Source organism: Perissodus microlepis, chromosome 6 (assembly GCF_051167445.1).
Source record: "Perissodus microlepis isolate ML-2025 ecotype Zambia chromosome 6, ASM5116744v1, whole genome shotgun sequence".
NCBI classification, from domain to species: domain Eukaryota; kingdom Metazoa; phylum Chordata; class Actinopteri; order Cichliformes; family Cichlidae; genus Perissodus; species Perissodus microlepis.
Window position 1 is genome coordinate 31,469,923 of NC_140466.1, and position 18,785 is coordinate 31,488,707.

The 18,785-nt window shown below is 41.0% G+C and overlaps 1 protein-coding gene across 2 annotated transcripts; it reads right to left on the minus strand.

Moving 5' to 3' along the window:
• Positions 1 to 768: 768 nt before the first annotated feature.
• On the minus strand, positions 769 to 17,037 carry pla2g6 (phospholipase A2, group VI (cytosolic, calcium-independent)). Of its 2 annotated transcripts, XM_084931992.1 has the most exons (18): positions 16,829 to 17,037; positions 15,146 to 15,355; positions 13,920 to 14,100; positions 13,606 to 13,793; positions 13,264 to 13,360; positions 12,844 to 13,026; positions 11,432 to 11,540; positions 9,580 to 9,702; positions 8,751 to 8,841; positions 7,740 to 7,903; positions 7,509 to 7,659; positions 6,086 to 6,222; positions 5,722 to 5,799; positions 5,430 to 5,584; positions 5,274 to 5,325; positions 3,998 to 4,113; positions 3,718 to 3,791; positions 769 to 1,834 (listed from the first exon to the last, which is right to left on the minus strand). In XM_084931992.1, exons 1-18 carry the CDS (start codon positions 17,035 to 17,037, stop codon positions 1,690 to 1,692), a joined length of 2,463 nt encoding a protein of 820 aa, XP_084788118.1. In that variant the 3' UTR covers positions 769 to 1,689. The 2 variants fall into 2 exon arrangements, with proteins under 2 accessions (XP_084788118.1, XP_084788117.1); XM_084931991.1 differs by lacking the exon at positions 5,722 to 5,799.
• Between the last annotated feature and the right edge of the window lie 1,748 nt (positions 17,038 to 18,785).

Consider the following 18,785-nt stretch of genomic DNA (forward strand, 5'->3'; position numbering starts at 1 on the left):
ATGGTCATAAGCTTTGGGTAATGATTGAAAGAATGAGATCACAGATACAAGCAGCAGAAATAAACTTCCCCTGTCAATCTTTTCTGTTCTGCGAGAGTAAATATAACTGTGCTTTAAAGAATATGATTGTTTCCTTGCGTGACACATGGAGATGAGTTCTCCGTCACAAATGGTGTGGTCACCTGCAGGTTGAAGGTCATTGTAACTCCAACCCACACCCACTGCTACTGTACTTAAAAGAAGTTAGGACAACATTAAAGACTTTGTTCAGGTAATTGCATTTGGATCACCTAAATCATGCCTGGACTGACAAACAAATCATCCTTATAGATGTTACAACATGCCTAGCTTCTGTTATTGAATGCAGCAACCAGCAATGACACTGAACTGTCATTCCTACCGGAGAATTGTAGTCTGATTGCATTACCAGAAAGTAACCATTTCAAACATTGAGGACAGCTATAGTACTAGTACCTTGGAATCACACAGGCAAATGGCAACCATGAAGAGGCCGCTTGGCAAGCTGCAACCACCAAACACCTGCAGAGAGTAAGGCGACTTCTGAGGAGTCAGCCAAATGGGGTGGACAAGATCCAGGGCAACATCTACACCCTGCTGTTCGTCAGATACCCTGCTGGGACAAGAAGTTGGCCAAAGGAAGCAATAAAGCCACTCACCTTGTCATGCATAGAGGGTTTCAAAGCAATAAACAGCCAAGTTTATAAGGGTGCAGGCTGACTGAGATTAACTGAAACAACAACAAAGCAGTTTGGTCAATATTAAGATATTTTATTCCCATACCATTTATACTTCAGGATTAAGCCAAATACAAAAAAATAAAAATACAAAATAATTTGTTCCTCCTGTCCGTGTTGTGCACATAGCAGCAGGGCGTCTGTTCCTTTATCTTTCACGGAGATGATTCATTCAAATACATCTTTCATGTCAGTTTTAAGATTTCATATTAATATCATATTTTATCAACACGTGAGACATGAGGCTAAATATTGCGTTTCAAGTCAGTATAAATAACTCAGAAAGGCATTAGATTACTACGGAAGGAAGAAAAGGTACAAATGTGGGTCCCACACATAAGGCAGAACTGGTTCAACATCACCACCATCTCAGCTGCACCTGAGAATACTGCTGATGCTCTGGTGGCAATTCAGGGTCCCTTTTATCACACAGCTTAATGGAAAAATTCAATGACTCGGGTGTATTTTTAAGTGTGTGTCAGAAGGGAATGTGATGAACAAGTGAGGAAAAAAGGGAAGGAAACACTCCAGATTTACCTCAACAAATCCAGAGGTAGATTGACCCACAGTGTAGGGGGACGTGGAAACTTACATGACACTGTAACAGTCAGTTTACATTTCCCCAGTACAACTTCAACTTCTTCATTGGTTCATATGTTAGAAGTAAACCTGATCAACCACAACAGGATCAGTGCTAAGGTCACATGATGCTACATAAAACACCTTTAAACAGGCTTTAGTAGGTCAGCTGTTTCCTGGGTTAGCTTTCCACATATTTAATACTTTTGTACTCATACTCAAACTGATTCATTCAGTTTGAACAGAGAGCACACCAACACAGACATTACAGTTTTTAGTCAGACATACAGCTCAGTAATCTCACTGCTCCATTCAAACACTCTTCACAGCCTCCATTTGTGATGTTCTTGTGCTTTTAGTTGTTCAGTAGTAATTTTGCCAGAGACTGGAGGACCTCCCTCTTCTCATACAGATACATCTGGGTCTCCCACAGCATGTCCACCAGGGCTGCGTCGCTCACCTCATCCAGCATCACCTCCTGAGATAGTTGGGGACTCAATCTGCACACAGTGCAACGGACACAGTGATTAAACGAAATAATGATAACCAACTGTGCAGAGAGACATGCTAAAGATAGTAAAGACAAAATGCAAAAAGAAAGGGGTAAATAAAAACAACAGGAAAAATCACCATTACTGCTGAAGAGCTTTTGGAGCTACGTTCATGCTTCTTTTCCACTGTAGGCTTGCTTACAAGACAATGCTGAACCACATGGTACAACAGAAAAAGAGTGTGTGTGCTAAACTGATCGACTGCAGTGTAAACCTGTTATTTGGTACTTTATGAGTTTCTAACATAAGTGAAACTACAGCATTTGGTCTCAGGTTCTCACGTGAGTACAGTGAAGAAGACGAGATGCAACATAACCTCATGACCTTGTGACACTTTACGGTCCTTTTTATCACACAACTTAACGGAAACACTGACATCAAAATTTATATGTATGAACTGATATCATATTTATAAACACAAACATCTACATATTTATAGATGCACAGGGTTCTCTGCAGGGACCAGTTCCATTTATATTCTACATGCTTCTCTTAGGCAGGCATATTATACATATTTCTATTGCTATTTAAATGGTGTGCACCTTTATCTATCCATGAAGCTAAAAGACACAGCAGTTAGTTCCACAGTGCCTCTTTTACCTCGTCTTCCTCCCCCTCAACAGCAAAAAGCCGCCCCTCTCCCTGAGCCTGGAGATTTCTTCCTGTTAAAAGGGAGTTTTTTCTTCCCACTGTCAGCAGTGGTTGTTCATAGGGAGTCATCTGATTGTTGTGGTTTATTATCTATTACTGTAAAGTAATTTACCTTATAATATAAAGTGCCTTGAGGTGTCTTGTGATTCGATGCTATATAAATAAAACTTAATTAAAACCAAACTGAATTGAAATGTCATAACTACATCCATGAAAGTAATTTCTAATGTGACAAAACTGCAGTCATGTCATATATAGGTTGGTCATAAATGTCCTACTTCTAGATAACTGACATGCTGCAGATTTGATCACCAGAAACTAATTTTAAATCCTGCTCCTCACAAACGTCTTGAATAATCAGGCCCCATCTTACCTTAATGACCTCATAGAACAGTCTCATCCCATTAGAGCACTTTGCTCTCTGACTGCAGGCTTACTTGTAGCTTCTAGAGTATTTAAAAGTAGAATAGGAGGCAGAGCCTTTCAGGCTCCTCTTCTGTGGAACCAGCTTCCAATTTGGACAAAGGAGACAGACGCCATCTCTAGTCTTAAGATCAGGCTTAAAATGTAACTTTTTAATAAGGCACATAGTTAGGGTTGGAACATGTGACCCTGAGTTTGCTGCCATAGGTGTAGGCTGCTGGGGGATTCCCATGATGCTTTGAGTGTCTCTTCTTCAGTCACCCTTTTCACTCACTATGTGTTTATACACCTCTCTGCATTTAATCAACAGTTATTATTAATCTCTGGCTCTCTTCCACAGCATGTCTTTGTTCTGTCTCATCCACTCAGCCCCAACCGGTCACCGAAGATGGCCGCCCCTATGTGAGCCCGATTTTAGTGCAGGTTTCTTCCTGCTTGCTCATAGAGGGGTCATATGATTGCTGGGCTTTCCTCTATTTTCTGTATTATTGTAGGGTCTTTACCTTACAATATAAAGTCAAATCACAACTGTTGTTGTGATTTGTCACCATTTAAATAAAACTGAATGAAATTGAAGTAAACACTCAGTCTTACAGGAACTCCTTTTAAACCCCTGCAGATGAAGCGTCTGGGAATAAGAAACAACTACAAGCATTCTAAGATAAATGGATGAGAGCAAGTTGGTACAAATACAGAGAGGCTGAGAAAAGAGGATGCATTAAAAAAGAAGCAAAACTAACACGTGTGTCGTTTCTGACCTGTGGTAAATGGTGTCGATCATTTCACACCACGCTCTGGCCCTGTCCACTGCACAGCCATCAGAGTCTGTACACTGTGCAGTAAGAGAGACATATTTATAATGAGCAAGACAAACATGCTTTAACAAATGTTTTTGTTATTAGAACACCAATACATGCACAAATGTCAAATGGAATAAACACAAATAACAGATTAAATAAAAATAAGTAATCAGGGCACATTACAGCAATGGCCAGAGTTAACCACTCACAGACATAAACTGAAAAATGATGTACTCACACAGTCCACCAGCATTTTGCCCAGCTCTTTTGCTCCTACAAAGGTCTTGGCCAGCTCCAGTGGGTTGGAGGGTCGGAACACATCCACAGAGCTCACCACCACCTGAGGAGGTTTACCTGGAGACACACAGGAGCACGCGTACAAAATGATAAAGGGGAGGGGGACTTCAAATAGAGACACTGAACTCCAGCTAGTTATTCACAATGTGATAGGTATGTATTCCTGTGTAGCTCTGATACAACTGATATATACACCCACTGGCCACTTAATTAAGTACACCTGTTCAACTGCATGTTAACACAAATATCTAAATCAGTCAATCACATGGCAGCGATTCAGTGCATTTAGACATTATCAAGATGAACTGCTGAAAATCAAACTGAGCATCAGAATGAGGAACAAACTTTATTTGAGCGACACAGATGTTGGTGCCAGACAGGCTGCTCTGAGTATTTCAGAAGCTGTTGATCTGCTGGGATTTTCCCACAAAACCGTCTCTAAGGTTTACAAGAGAATGGTCAACTTAGTATCAACTAAGGTAATTAAGAGCATTTCTAAACATAAAACATGTCAAACGCATGGGCTAAAGCAGCAGAAGACCACACCAGGTGTCCTTCTATCAGTTAAGAACAGCAAACTGAGGCTACAAGTCACCAAAAATTGACAACAGAAGATTAGAAAAACAGTACCTGGTCTGATAAGTTTCAAATTCTGCAGCAACATTTAGAGTGTTGGGTCAAAATGTGGCATAAAAAACACAAACGTCTGCACTGCTACTGGTCGTGCAATGGTTTCAAGGACACTTTCCCGGCACTCTTGGGCCCCTTAGTGCTAAATGACATCATTTAAACACCACAGTTACCCGACTATTGTTGCTGAGCGTGTCTATATTGTATGTCTATGTGGTCCTTTATGACCCCACTGTACCAATCTTTTGAAGGCTGTATCCAGCAGGATAATGTGCCATGTCTGGTTCCTTGAACATGACATCATTTATGTGCATCCAACCAATCTGCAGCAACTCTGTGATATCACGTCAATATGGACCCAAATCTCTGAGGAATCCTTTCATCACCTTGTTGAATTTGTGCCACACAGAATTAGGGCAGGTCTAAAAGCAAAACAGAGTCCAACCCAGTACTAGCGATATGTACCTAATAAAGTGGCCAGTGTGTGTATATATCAGTTTACTTTGCATTTAATGAATATTAAAGACACAGAAGAAGAGATATGACTCACATAATTTAACATTTTGACACACAATTACTTGGCTCACCTGTTCCAAGAGAGACCACTATACCCAGCTTCTTTAAGTCCTTCTCACGGCCCTAAGAGACACACGTGCAGAGAAGAAGTCACGAACAAATCCATGTGGCTTAACGTCCATTAAGTGCATAAAGGAAGGAAAGTGAATAGAGCTCCGGTTGCCTACCTCTGCTTTTAAGGCCTTATTGTACTGATGGACTTCTGTCATGGCATCTAGTGTCGGGTTATTGGCCAGCAGCCCTCCATCCAGAAAGCGCCCCATTGGTCGGAAGTAGGTGGGAGCAGCGCCGCTGGAGCGAGCAGCTCGCCATACAAGTTGTTCTGATATGAACACAAGGATATAAGTAAGAAAGTCATGCATAGTAAATGCAATTACACTGTTCTGAGTTCATAATTATCACTTCCTGTCTGTCTTTTTCACGACTTTCCAGGACTTGGTCCTGTACGCATACACACACCTTCATCTGTCACCTTCCTTATCTTTCTGGGTGGCTCTTCTGTGTATCCTACTATCAACACATCTTCATCCTCCCAGCCTGTAACAACAACACGGCTGGGACTCAAACAGCACAGGACACGACTCCTTCATGAACAGCACACACAGTCTCAGTTTCAGTGTTGTGTTCACACACAGGCTTAGTTTTCAGGTTTTATTGCCTCAGTGAAGTGAAAGTACATAACCCTCACATTAAAATATGAGCTCTGAAAATTCCTTTGGTGCCATCCAGTGGTATGTTCAGAGCACTTCATTATCCCATTTAATACATTTGACATTTGAGGGCTGGTGCTGTAGCCGACAAACACAGGTGATATCTGACGTACCTTGTGGGATGGTGAGAGGCTTGAATGTGGCAGTCGTGGTATATGGGGCCTCTCTGGAGACGGATGGAGGGTCATAGTTCCTGAATATATGAAGCTCGCCTGGATGTCTGTCTGCCAGAACACTGGTCACCATTACCCTGTAAAGAAAGAAAGAAGGGAAAAGTCATGATGTCATAGTAAACAATTGCATTTCAACCAAATTACAAAAATATTTTTAAAACCAATCTGGCTTCAGATGTATTATTTTAGTGTTTAGAGAGCCATGCTACACATATCTAAGCAAGTCAGTACCTTTTTTTAATTCTCAGGAACTGAACCTCGGAAAAAAAATTAGGTGACTCGATTTAACACATCAGGGTAAAACCAGCTCAAAGTTTTAAAAACTGACCAATCACAGCAAAAGAGTGGGATATTTAAAGCTTTTATATGACACTGTTAGCACCAGCAGAAACTAGGGCGACTAAATTCTTAGTCAAGTAAATAAGGAAAAATCTTTGGCTAATTGATTAGTATAAAACCTAAGAAACACTGAGGTCTGAACAATGACAGACTTAAAAGAAGATCAAGGCTGCATTAACAAATTTCTGGTGCTTTTCTATAGCAATGCAAAAGCTGCAGCGCCATCTTGTGGCAGATGGCTGCATAACATTTAGAACGCAACAATTTGTCATTCTCTCTGTAAGCGTGACAGGTCGAAAAGTTATGAATGAATTATAATAAAACTTTGTAGGAGTGTAGAGTGAGTTCATGTTAATCACATTTGACCTCCGACCTCGCCTTCAATGTAAAACTCAAGGTTAAAGTGATAATAATTCTATTTAGAGCTATTTATAACTGTTTATTACCGCCATTGTCAGTATTGACAACATATAAATATATAGGGAATGGTATATGGGGATTGTAAATATCATGTTACTGTTGATCTCTGACGTCTTCTTCAAGGTCAGATAAGTTCAAACTTTCATAAAATGTCAATTTTCTTAAAATGGTGTTTAAAATTCTGCTGCCTTCGTTTGTATTGGCATTACTTAGGAAATGATTCTGCTATATGGGGATTCTAAATATCACACTATAGTTACCATTTAAATATCATGTCACATTTGACCTCTGACCTCACTTTTACGTATCACATCTGCCTTTGTTTCACTTTGTTTCACACGATGAAGAATGAGCTGCTAGTTGGTTAGAAATAAACTGCATTATAATATTATATAATAAGCTCAAGTTATTTCAGTTATTTACAAATCATTACCTATTATCTATTGCCTGCTTGTACACAATGTTTTAATAGAAGATACATTACTCTTTGCTTAAAAGTAAATGCTGCCCAGATGACGAGCAGCTTGGGCAGAGGTCTGCAATTCTTTTGAATTTTAGCTTTTTTTTGGCATTTTTCTGCCTATTATCACATTCAGATATCTACCTGGGGAACTTTATGTCAGTCATCTTGGTGTTTTCTCCAAACTCTGTTTTGAGGAAGTCCTCTAGCGGTGCTGATTCATAGGGTCTTGATCCTTTGAACACCTGCTCCTTCATCCTAAAGTACAGGCAGCGCAGGTACTCCATGGATTTACCTACACATAGAAGAAGTGTCAGTGTTGTTCTGATGCTATGTGATGAAAACCCAGCACTGGAAAAGAGAACACAAACACACCGTGGATTATAGCCAGAGCCAGGATGCCTCCCGTGCTCGTGCCAGCTACCCAGTCGAAGAGCTCTCTGGTGGGTCTGCCCGCCTCCTTCTCCAGAGCGATCAGCATCTGGATCAGCACCAGGCCTTTAATACCGCCACCATCAAGACACAGCAGACTGTCCATCCTGTCGGATGACCCAGACCAATATGATGAATTTTAATCCAGTCAATCACTTGCATATCCAACTTTTTAGATCCTCTGGAACAGAGCAGAATCCTCGAAACAGAGTTTACTGAAAAGAGTCATGTGACCAGCAAAACCAAACATCACAACACAGAGAACAGCAAAATAAAGCAAAGCAAAGTAAACCTGGAGAGAAAGGCCTTAAACGCATGCAGGTCAAAGCCCACAAATGGTAAAGAAATCAAGGAGGGCAGAGGCTTTCAGTGCATACTGAACAATGGCATTACTACACTGTGAAACCTATTATTGTGCAGCACAGAACAGCAGAAGTGCTTTGACCCTGGATTCTTTCTAAAAGTGAGCTGTGGGTGTATCAGTTATACACTTTACAATAATATGAATTATTAATATTACATTTGTATTAAAGTGGTTTTAGAAACACTTTCATGGTGAGTTTATGGCCACAGTCACATTGTCAGTGTGCATGTGTATCACAAACTGAACACAATATAATTATTTTATAAATGATGGTCCCACTTAGAGTTAAATAGACAGTATAGATAAAGCAGAGTATGATTTAGGATGAAGTATGAGGAATATCACATCCACCTGTTACCGTCACATCCACTTTGAAAAAAAGACACATAGTTACTGTGCTGTAGGTAAATATGTGTCTTTTTTACAGCACAGTAACTATACAGAACTATGATAACTGTAGGTAAAGTCACAACGGCCATGTCTGTCTTATATATTCAGTGTTTGCCTACAACCTTCTGTGTGTGCTTTGATTATAGTGGCAATAAAGGCGCGTGATGTGTAGTGTGCAATCAGAAATGTTTTATACTCACTTTCTCGTTTCCATTTGGGGGCCGTCTATTTCAGATATACCTCTGCTCATTGCACCCACTGCAGCCCCCACATACAAGATGTCCTCAAATCCTAAAAGCCAATCACAACAGCTGTTGGTACAGGAGCAAAACATGACATCACATTTGTGCATAAACTAAACTAAACTAGGAAAAAACGGGGTCACCAGGATTTTGTGGAGGAAGCATTTACTGGTGGTGTCACTACTGTAAAAACCATCACCACACACACTCTGCCACAGTCTGCTGCTTTTGGGACGTGTTGAGGAGCTCATCACACCATGCAGCAACACCGTGGCTCAGGGGGTTGGGAAGGTCGCCGGTTCGATTCCCGGGCTCTCTCTCCTTGTCGTTATGTCCTTGGGCAAGACACTTCACCTACCGCCTACTGGTGTTGGCCAGAGGGGCTGATGGCGCGATATGGCAGCCTCGCCTCTGTCAGTCTGCCCCAGGGCAGCCGTGGCTACAACCATAGCTTGCCTCCACCAGTGTGTGAATGCGAGAGTGAATGAATAGTGGCATTGTAAAGCGCTTTGGGTGCCTTGAAAAGCGCTATATAAATCCAAACCATTATTATTTTAACTTAAATATGAAGGAACACTTGAATCCAGCTCTTACATTACGTTTACAGCGATTTAAGATTATACTAAATTTGATCATTAAATATATAATACAGAAAGAATGATCTATAGCTAAGAAAAGTAAGGGTAAAAAATTGACTGACAACACAAACTCGAATATTTGAAGTGACAGAAAAATGGAAATGGAGAAGCATGAGGGAGGAACAGGGGTGAGGGGGTGGTGGTTTTACCTATGCCTTGAGGCTTGACCTTCTTGGAGATGGGAGGAGGAGGAGGACTGCCGGGGGAGGGAGGGAGGCAACGCTGTACTCCTACACTACACAGCAAGTCCAGCAGTATCTTTCTATTAGGACCTTTCATGTTAACACACAAACACACACACAGAGCAGCAGCCAACAAGTTAGACGTGCACACACGCCACAAAGAGGAGAGACGGAGAGAGATGAAAGGAAGAGAGAAAGCAAGAACATAAGCAAGCTGTTAGCAATTATCATGCATTTTCAAAATCAGTAAGTCAATACAAACTTAGTTTACTCCCATTTCTGCTTTGTGAATGGTTTCCTGCACTGTCTATGTATTTGAAAGCAAACATCCATTAGCTGGCTCAATTTAGCCGTAACATGCTCTGAGCTTTTCTAAGAAATCAGAGTGAAATTTTAAATCTTTGTCTTTGTCTCCAGCCTTCTGCCAAAAAAACTGGGTGATCAGAAAAATAACAGCAATTAAATATGACCTTTACAGTCTGGCACAGCAAAGACGTTAAATATCAATCAACTGTAGCACTGCCCTCTACTGTTTAACAGCTGCATATATCAACAGAAAGAAATTAGAAACTGTTTTTATTTCCTGTGGGATGACTAAGGCTACGTTCACACTGCAGGCGAAACCGCATCAAATCTGACTTTTTTGACCCTGTGCGACCCATATCCGATCATGGTATGACAGTGTGAACGGCACAAGTCCGATATTTTCAAATCCGATCTGGGTCACTTTCATATGTGGTACTAAATCTGATACATATCTGATGTTTTAGAAAGCGACTGCTGTTTGAACGGTCATGTCGCATTAAATCCGTCTTTTACGTCACTGACACAAGACAGACAACAATTATCAGCGCTGGAGAAGACATCGCGAACACTTCCCGGCCATCCAGTGTAGATGTCAGTGAAACTGTTGGGAAGACAACGTTGGAGAAACGTGAACATTTTATTTGTACTGTACAATCGGCAGATTATCTGCAACTATCCTTTGAAGCACCGCTCCTCTCTAAAACAGCAATAAGGATCATTATTAGGCCATATGTAAATAACAAAATAACTATATAACTTAAAGCAAAATTGGGAAACATAAAGTCCGAAACAAGTCTTTATATTAAAGGCCATCAGTCAAACAATACTGTTTGGTCTAAACAGAGCGCGTTGTGTGTGACGTCTTCTTTTGCGCATGCGGGCCGCAAAAGAAACTAGAGCGCGTTTGCTGTCGCATTTTATTTGTAGTGTGAACAAGCAGACAAAAAAAACGGATTTGATCAAAAAATCGGAATTGAGCATTAAGACCTGCAGTGTGAACGTAGCCTTAGAGTTAGTGAGTTTATTTGTATGCTCTTTTCCATTTTCTGCTTCTGTGGACCAAAATCTAACCTAATCTAATCGGATATTTCACTAAAAGGCAGTGAAGCCATAGATGCTGCAATATTGCATACTGCAAAAAAAAAAGCATGATCACAAAGTTTAACTGACTATAAGCAATAACTAATATTTTTTCATTGCTTCATAGTGATAAAGCAATATATCTGTAACAGGAAGTGTTATCATATCATATAATATTAATACATAATGGGATAAAATGGCAGATTATAAAACCCTTAATTACAGCTCCAACACAACACTCAGACTAATATCATCCACAGTGGACACATGCTTTCAAATCAGACTCAATGAGATCAAACAGGGTTGTTAGGTCAGGCACATTAACTCCTAATTTCACCGTTAACACCACCAGTCCAAGCTCAGACTTCTATGTTCTTTATATGTTTAAATGTTTCGCTTTTAACCCCCCATCTCACTCTCTCTCTCTCATTACCTTTGCTGGTGCGTGCAGCGATGAGTCCAGGTGTCTCGCCCAAATCATTGTGAATCTCCACATCTGCACCAAACACTATTAGAGCTTTGATCAACTCTATGTGGTCCATCTGAACAGTCACAACAAATGAGAAGAGTTTTTTTTAAGGATATGGAACAAAGGATAACACAAAAAAAATACAACCTCAATTCCAAACAAATTGGGATGCTGGGTAAGAAGTAAATAAAAACAGAATTTCTGAGTTTCTCAGAGGTGAAGATGGCCAGAAGTTCCCTAATATGGAAAAAATGTGTTTATAGAGGAAATCACTGATTGGGCTCAAGAAGACTTCCAGAAGTTTTTGTTGAAACTATTACATCTGGAAAGGTTCCACGAATGCTGGAAGGTGCTAGCAGGTTTTAGAGCAACATACGCTTCCCTTCAACAAGGCAATACTAAACCACATACTGCAATTATTACAACAGCATGACTTTGTAGGAGAAGAGTCCGCTGAGCTGGCCTGCCTGCAGTCTGCAGGACTGTTGAGCAGCTAGAATCCTAAATCAGACAACAGTTAGACGTCCAGCAACTGGTCTTCTGAGTTTTACGTACTGCTGTCAAAACAAGAGGGGCTGCTACTCAGTGATGTCGCAACTGTTTTTAAGATGTGTTGCTGCCATTAAATTCAAAATAAGCAAATGTTTTTCTTAAGCTGGCACATTTTCACAGTTTAAACATTGAAAACAAAATTTGTTTCACTGTTCTATTTTGAGTAAAATATGATTATCAGATTTGCGAATCATTACATTTTGTAGTTAGTTACATTTCACACAGCATTGAAGGTTTTTTGCATTTGAACAATCAGTACTTGTTGCAATAGCTTAGTTGGGTTTGTACCCCGATTGTGAAAAACCTCAGTTATGCAGCTCACATTAAAATAATACATATTTTTAAAAAATGGAAACACTGTAGCAATTCAGACAGCATTTCTCTAACCATACATTTATGCAGTGCTTTATGCTATACACACTATTAACCTCACATGGCCAATTTACAATCACCAACTAAGCTACAATGCACATCTTCGGTCTGTGGGAGGAAAGCACAGGGAGAATATGTAAACTCCAGATACAAAGCATCAGCCTGCCAGGACATTTGAACCAGGAATCGTCTTGCTGTGAGGCGGCAGTGCTAACCATGTGCCCACAAACAAACATTTGATGTTGAATAAAAACTCATCAAAACAGACTGGAAAGAGATTTTGCAGTGTGAACACGCTGGCTGTAACACAGAGCATGACCTCAGTTTTCTTTATGAGTGTTGCAATCTGATTTCAAAGGTGCTGCGTTTTACAACTCCCGTAATCTCACAATGTCTTGCAAAGTAACCTTTCTCTTTTCTCCTCATGAACATTTTGCAGATCGTATACACACCTTCATGGCTAAGTGCAGAGCTGTGTTTCCATCCTGGCCCCTCAGGTTGGCATTCGCTCCGTGGGTGAGCAACACCATAGCCGCCTCAAAGCGACCCTTCTTGGTCAAAATGTGCAGAGCGCTCTCTCCGGTCTTACTGAGGTAGTTCACTTCACAGCCACACTCTAACAGCATGCGACACATCTATCACCCAGGCATGAAGACAGAAAGAAACACGAAGTCAAGTCTCTAGCTCCGTGTTAATCCCTCGTAGATGTGCTGATTTGAGAGACCAGAGGACGCACAGCCATCACTGGCAGGCAGCTAGATTTACTCAGGATTAAACTCAGTGTGAATTTCTCAGGATGTTTGCAAGAGTAATGCCAAAACTAAACAAACCATTATGAATTTTTACACAGCACACGACGTAGTGTTTCTAACCTCAGCAGTTTTAGCCCAGTGGAGAGGCGTCCCTCCATACAAAGAGTCCTCTGCCTGGAGCTGGTTTGGATCTGCTTTGAGGATCTCCTCCACACAACTAACAGATGAACACGAAATTAAAACAAGAATATTAAATATGTACTACATTCTTTCTTATAGTTTAGAGAAGTCACACATTACAGACAGACAGACAACTTCTAGAGAACCGGTAAAAAAGGAGAACCAGAGAAGCTGTTCCCATTTTCATTGTTCTTTAGTATCGTGCAGTAAAACACAGACACACAATCGGCCAATTCTGCTCATCTATAGACACAAAAATAACTCATTGTTCCTCCCACTCACCCCTTCTCGCTGTATTTCATGGCGCTGTGGATGGGGTACCCTGTACCGCCAATGATGTCACACTTGGCCCCACCTCCTAACAGGGCCTTGACAGCCTCCACTCGGCCTGTACGGCAGGCCACATGGAGCGGCGTCTCTCCGTTCTTGTTGAGTTCGTCCACACCAGAGCATAACCGCGAGCAAAGGACCTGGATGATGAGAGAAAGGTGAGAACGAAAACAGCAGGAAAAGTGGAGAGAGGGAGAAATCATTTTAATGTGCACTTTAGAGGGTCTGAGGTCTGACTCTACCATCTTGCTTTAGCTGAGGCTCACCTGGATGATTACCGTAGAATCCTGCTTGGCAGCGTAGTGGATCGGTGTCTCTCCGTTTTGGTCTTTGATGTCGGTGCGAGCTTGGCTTTCTTCCAAAAGCTCCTTCACACATGTGGCGTCAGCTCGCCCACATGCCAGATGCAGCGGCGTCTGGCCTGATGCGTCCCGAGCATTGATCTGACTGGAGATGCAAAGATTTTGAGCTGATGTTGTGGGAGCGCTGCACCATGAAGCACCACAGAGGCTTTCTGTGTGCTTTAGTCAACAAACTTTCCTAAGCTTCTTTTTATTTCCTAAATTCTTCAGCTATATGTTTTCAAGTCATATCAGTAAAGCATGAGAGCTGGGGAGGGGGGGAGGGGGGTTTGTTGTTTTGTTTTTTAAGCAGACTTGTGTTATTATTGCTTTGGTCAAGGAAGGACTGCCTTTTCCTGTTTTTCCTCAGCAACTCATTTCACTTCGGATTTCCTTATTATGTTATTCTCGTGTCCAGACCGTGTCCGTCAATTCTCTCTGCCGCTTATCCTTTTCAGGGTCGCGGGGGCGCTGGAGCCTATCCCAGCTGTCTTAGGGCAAGAGGCAGGGTACGCCCTGGACAGGTCGCCAGTCTGTCACAGGGCTAACACAGACACACTGACAACCATTCGCACTCACATTCACACCTACTCTCCAGATCGTGTCTTTTATGTTAAACTTCCCAGCAACGCTACTTGCAGAGGATGGTTTTCAGGCTGAATCAGAGACTTTTTTTGTGAAACTGTTAGAACGAAATATCCACTAATAGACTAACTGAATCAAGTAGCTTTCAATTTTACCTCAAAATGACTCAAAAGTCACATTTTTTATTAATAAGACAGAAACTTTTGCCAATAAGGGAGCAATTTAAAAAATGCACAAGAAAATCAGTGAAAAAAATAAATGATTTGTATCTAATGAGCTATAAGCTTCGATAATACCATAAGTGCTTTGAGGCAACATTTCTATAAACCAATTAAATAATCAATACCATCTGTTGCACTGGATTCATTTAGCTGGAACAGACTTCCTGACTAATAAGTTACATCTCTCTTCATTCTGCATTATTCATCCACCCATCCATCAATACCATAAACACGAAGATGCAACTGTGAGACGTACTGCTGTCTGATATTTCACTCACTAAAAGGCCAATAAATACAAAATAATCACAGAAACCCAAAAAAGAATATCAATTTGGCTTATCTTACCTCTGCACATAGTTATGTTTGAGACACTCTCTCAGGCCTGTTTCAACAGCAATGTGGGCAGAGCTCCAGTCTGGGTGAGCACGGATGCAGTCCACAATTGGCTGTGTCGACTCACACTTCAGAAGAAGCGTTTCATAGAAAGGTCGAAGTTTGAGGGCGTACTGTGGGAACCAGTTCATGGCATCTTCCTCTGACACCACCTGAAACAGCCTGCAGGCAATGCAATGATTACAAGAAGAGGAAATGTGGATAGATTACCAAAAATTCTGCTAATGTGGTACCAATGAACTAGTAGATAAAGAATAAATAATAATATTTCACCTCTGCTAAGAAAAACAATTCAAAAAAGCTTCAAGCATTAGTGTTTAAGACGTTTATTCCTTTTATTTGTTTGCTGCTTTAGCTTCCAAAAGTTCCTTTTAATGTTTTTTACATACTATACATAAATAATATTTTACTTTTGCTTTCAACATATCCACAATCAATCCTTTGCTTGCGTCTCAAACCATCTCAAACCTCACCTCTAGTTTCTCTCCAAACCACTCAACCTTAGCTGTCTCTCTGATACACTCATCTCTAATCCTGTCCCTCCTGGTTACTCCCAACAAGGATCTGGTTTGCGCTAGTAAACTAATAATATTTGACATGTCTGGTATCAGCTGAGGCCAATGCTAAGACCTTCTTTCTATCTTTCTTCAAACCTGCCTTTCAGATCTGTAGCCAAGCAGCAACATCCCGAGCTGAAAAGTTATGCCAGCGCAGATCTGCCAAACTCTGCAGCTCCCGGAATGGCAATATGAGGCCAACTCCAAAAGCAGGTCAACTCCCTTATAAGCTCATGGACAACTTTAACAGCAGAAAGAAATAAACATGTTTACAGCTGGGTACATCAAATGCTTTGGTTTCTATGTCTAATCCTTTTCACGACAACTGTTCAAGTTAAAGTGAAGACTTGTTAAGGGTTAAAGTTAGGGGTAAGGCTACCCTGATTGTCAATTGTGACAACACAGGAGATCTCCTCACCTCTGCTCATAGGAATAACAAACCTGGACCTCTCAGCTTGTTTGTGTTCTTTGATACTTTAGGGGCATTTGTAATGGAATTACCTGACAGGACCTATATTCTTTTTGTAGTGGTAACAGATTGTCCAGATAATCCCGACTGATAGTCTCCCCTTTCAATTTAACTGAAGTAGTAACATTTTACTTGAAATGTTACTTCGCACTGAATAGCAAATATACATGTACTTTACAGATGCAACTTCCCAAGCAAGATTGCTAGTACTAGTTTATAATTTAGTACTCCCTCCTTGTGTCTACATAAGGTCAACTCTGGTGCACAAAAACCAACAACATGCCTCCCAAAATGCTAACACTGAAGGCTGAAAACAGGGTTTTGCAAAAAAAAATGGATGATGTCATAGTTACTAGCATATTACATGATTGCTACAAAGCTTTATAGCTGATAAAATAAAAGGCATAGCCTTAGCTGCCTGTTTGAGTAATGATGATGTAGGCTAAACCAGTAAACCAGTAAGATGACACAGGATGAAATGAGCAACTATGCTGATAAAAGCAACTAAAAGTGCAAAAGAAATGTTTTTGCAGCTGACACTGAACTTTCACACCCATGTCAGAGTCTGCTGAACACACAGAACAGTGTATCGACGTGATCAACACAGACCTCAAAGCCACATTCGGTGTCTCTGGGCAGAGAAGGAGACAGTCCCATGACTGACTGTACTTGTACAGAACTATGCGACCCTCCTCTTTTAATTTCACTTTCCCTCCTCCTCCATAGTCAGACAGCGGAACTTCTCGGACCCGGTAAGGGTTGGTGAAGAGGGTCGACACAGAGGAGACTGTGTCCAGCAGCCGCCCTAGGAACTGCATCGTTACCTGGGAAGACAAAGGGTAAGCTGAAACAAACTACAGCAGCCTATAGTATTGCTGTCAACATTAATGAATGATTTATTCCACCCCAGGAGCGCATGTTACCACTGAACAGGAGCGACATGTGCAATATCTAAGAGATACATACATATAATACTTACTGTTTCTATTTTGTGGAAATACAAGTGAAGTAGCTTGCGGGTATAAATAAAACTATATTACGGTTATTATTAGGAATTGAGTGAAGGTTAGCCCACTCACCACTTCCTCTCACACTCCAACACTTGCTTTGTTGATATGAACACTGAGCATAAAAGAGGCTAGTTCTCGTTTGAATTATAAATAAGTGGCTCCATTCATGCTGCTCATTCACGAGTTTCAGCTTATCTACAATCAGTCAGACAAACTACCAAAGCTAAAAAGCCGCAGACGGCGAACACTGAGCGAAACACCCTAATCGTTCATGTTTTTTTTAATCGCAAACTCATTTAGAGCACACAGAGTACAGTTAGTGTGCTACTTGTGAAGTGCGGCTAATCGCATTAAGCAGTAAAGACGCAGCCTGCTGCTGTCTGCTTACCTGCTAGCTGCTCTCTGTGCCGACTACCTGACTTTTGACACATACATCAACAACCGCCGCCCTGCAACCAACCCTGCAAGAGAATTTGATCGACGTGTGTTTAACCAATCACAGCTTAAGAACGTGAAGGCGCGTGGTAGAAAGGGCGGGGCAAAAATAAAGTCACACCAACAACGACACGACTTTTGACCGACCAATCAACGACATGTGAGGATTTCAACAGTATTATATAATTGACTTCAGGCACGTGAAGTAATTGTTTGCTTTAGAAATAAAAAAGCTAATTGTTTAAATTTAAATTGTGTTTCCACACAACTCTGGTCGGTCGAATTAATTCGATTAAAATACATTTTCTTCCTATTTTTTTTCCCCCTTTTTCAATTTTTACCAGTCTTTATCCCTAAGTCCTTCTTTACAACCCTTGATTCTAGAATTTCCTCCTACATTTGGAGGGTAAAAGACCTCAAGTAGCTAAGATGCATTTACAGAAACCTAAGACTGAAGGGAGCCTGGCACTCCCTAGCTTCCGCGTTTGCTATTGGGCTGCCAATATTTGCTCCATGGCCTACTGGTTAAAATCTGGGAAGGGTGTGGGCCACACCACTTGGCTAGCAATGGAGTTTGACTCAACTCAGGGTATTTCTCTTGCCTCCTTTCTGGGTTTTTCTCTACCTTTGTCAATTGACAACTTCACATTCAGCACTTCCTCAGGGTGTGGGCTCAGTTCAGGATGCAGTTCAATCTCAATAATTTCTCACTTCAAAATCCTATCTTATTAAATCACCTATTATTCCCTTAAGCTTTGGACAACTTGTTTTGGGTCTGGTTTAGAGCAGGTATTGTTTACTTTAAAGATATCTTTATACACAATTAGCATTATTTGAGCAGCTGTCAGCAAAATAAACTCTTCCCAAAACTCACTTTTTTAGATATTTACAACTTTGCAATCCAACCTCTCCAGTTTTCCAGAAGCTCCAGCTACTAACTTACTGGACAAGCTCCTTAGTTTGCAACTATCAGGCAAAGGTATAATCTCCCGCATCTATAGCAAACTGTGCAGGATAACTTCAGCTCCCTTTGAAGGCCTGAAATCCACATGGGGGAAGGAGTTGGGTATATCTATGTCAGATGACGTTTGGGATTCAGTCCTCACTCTGGTAAATTCTAT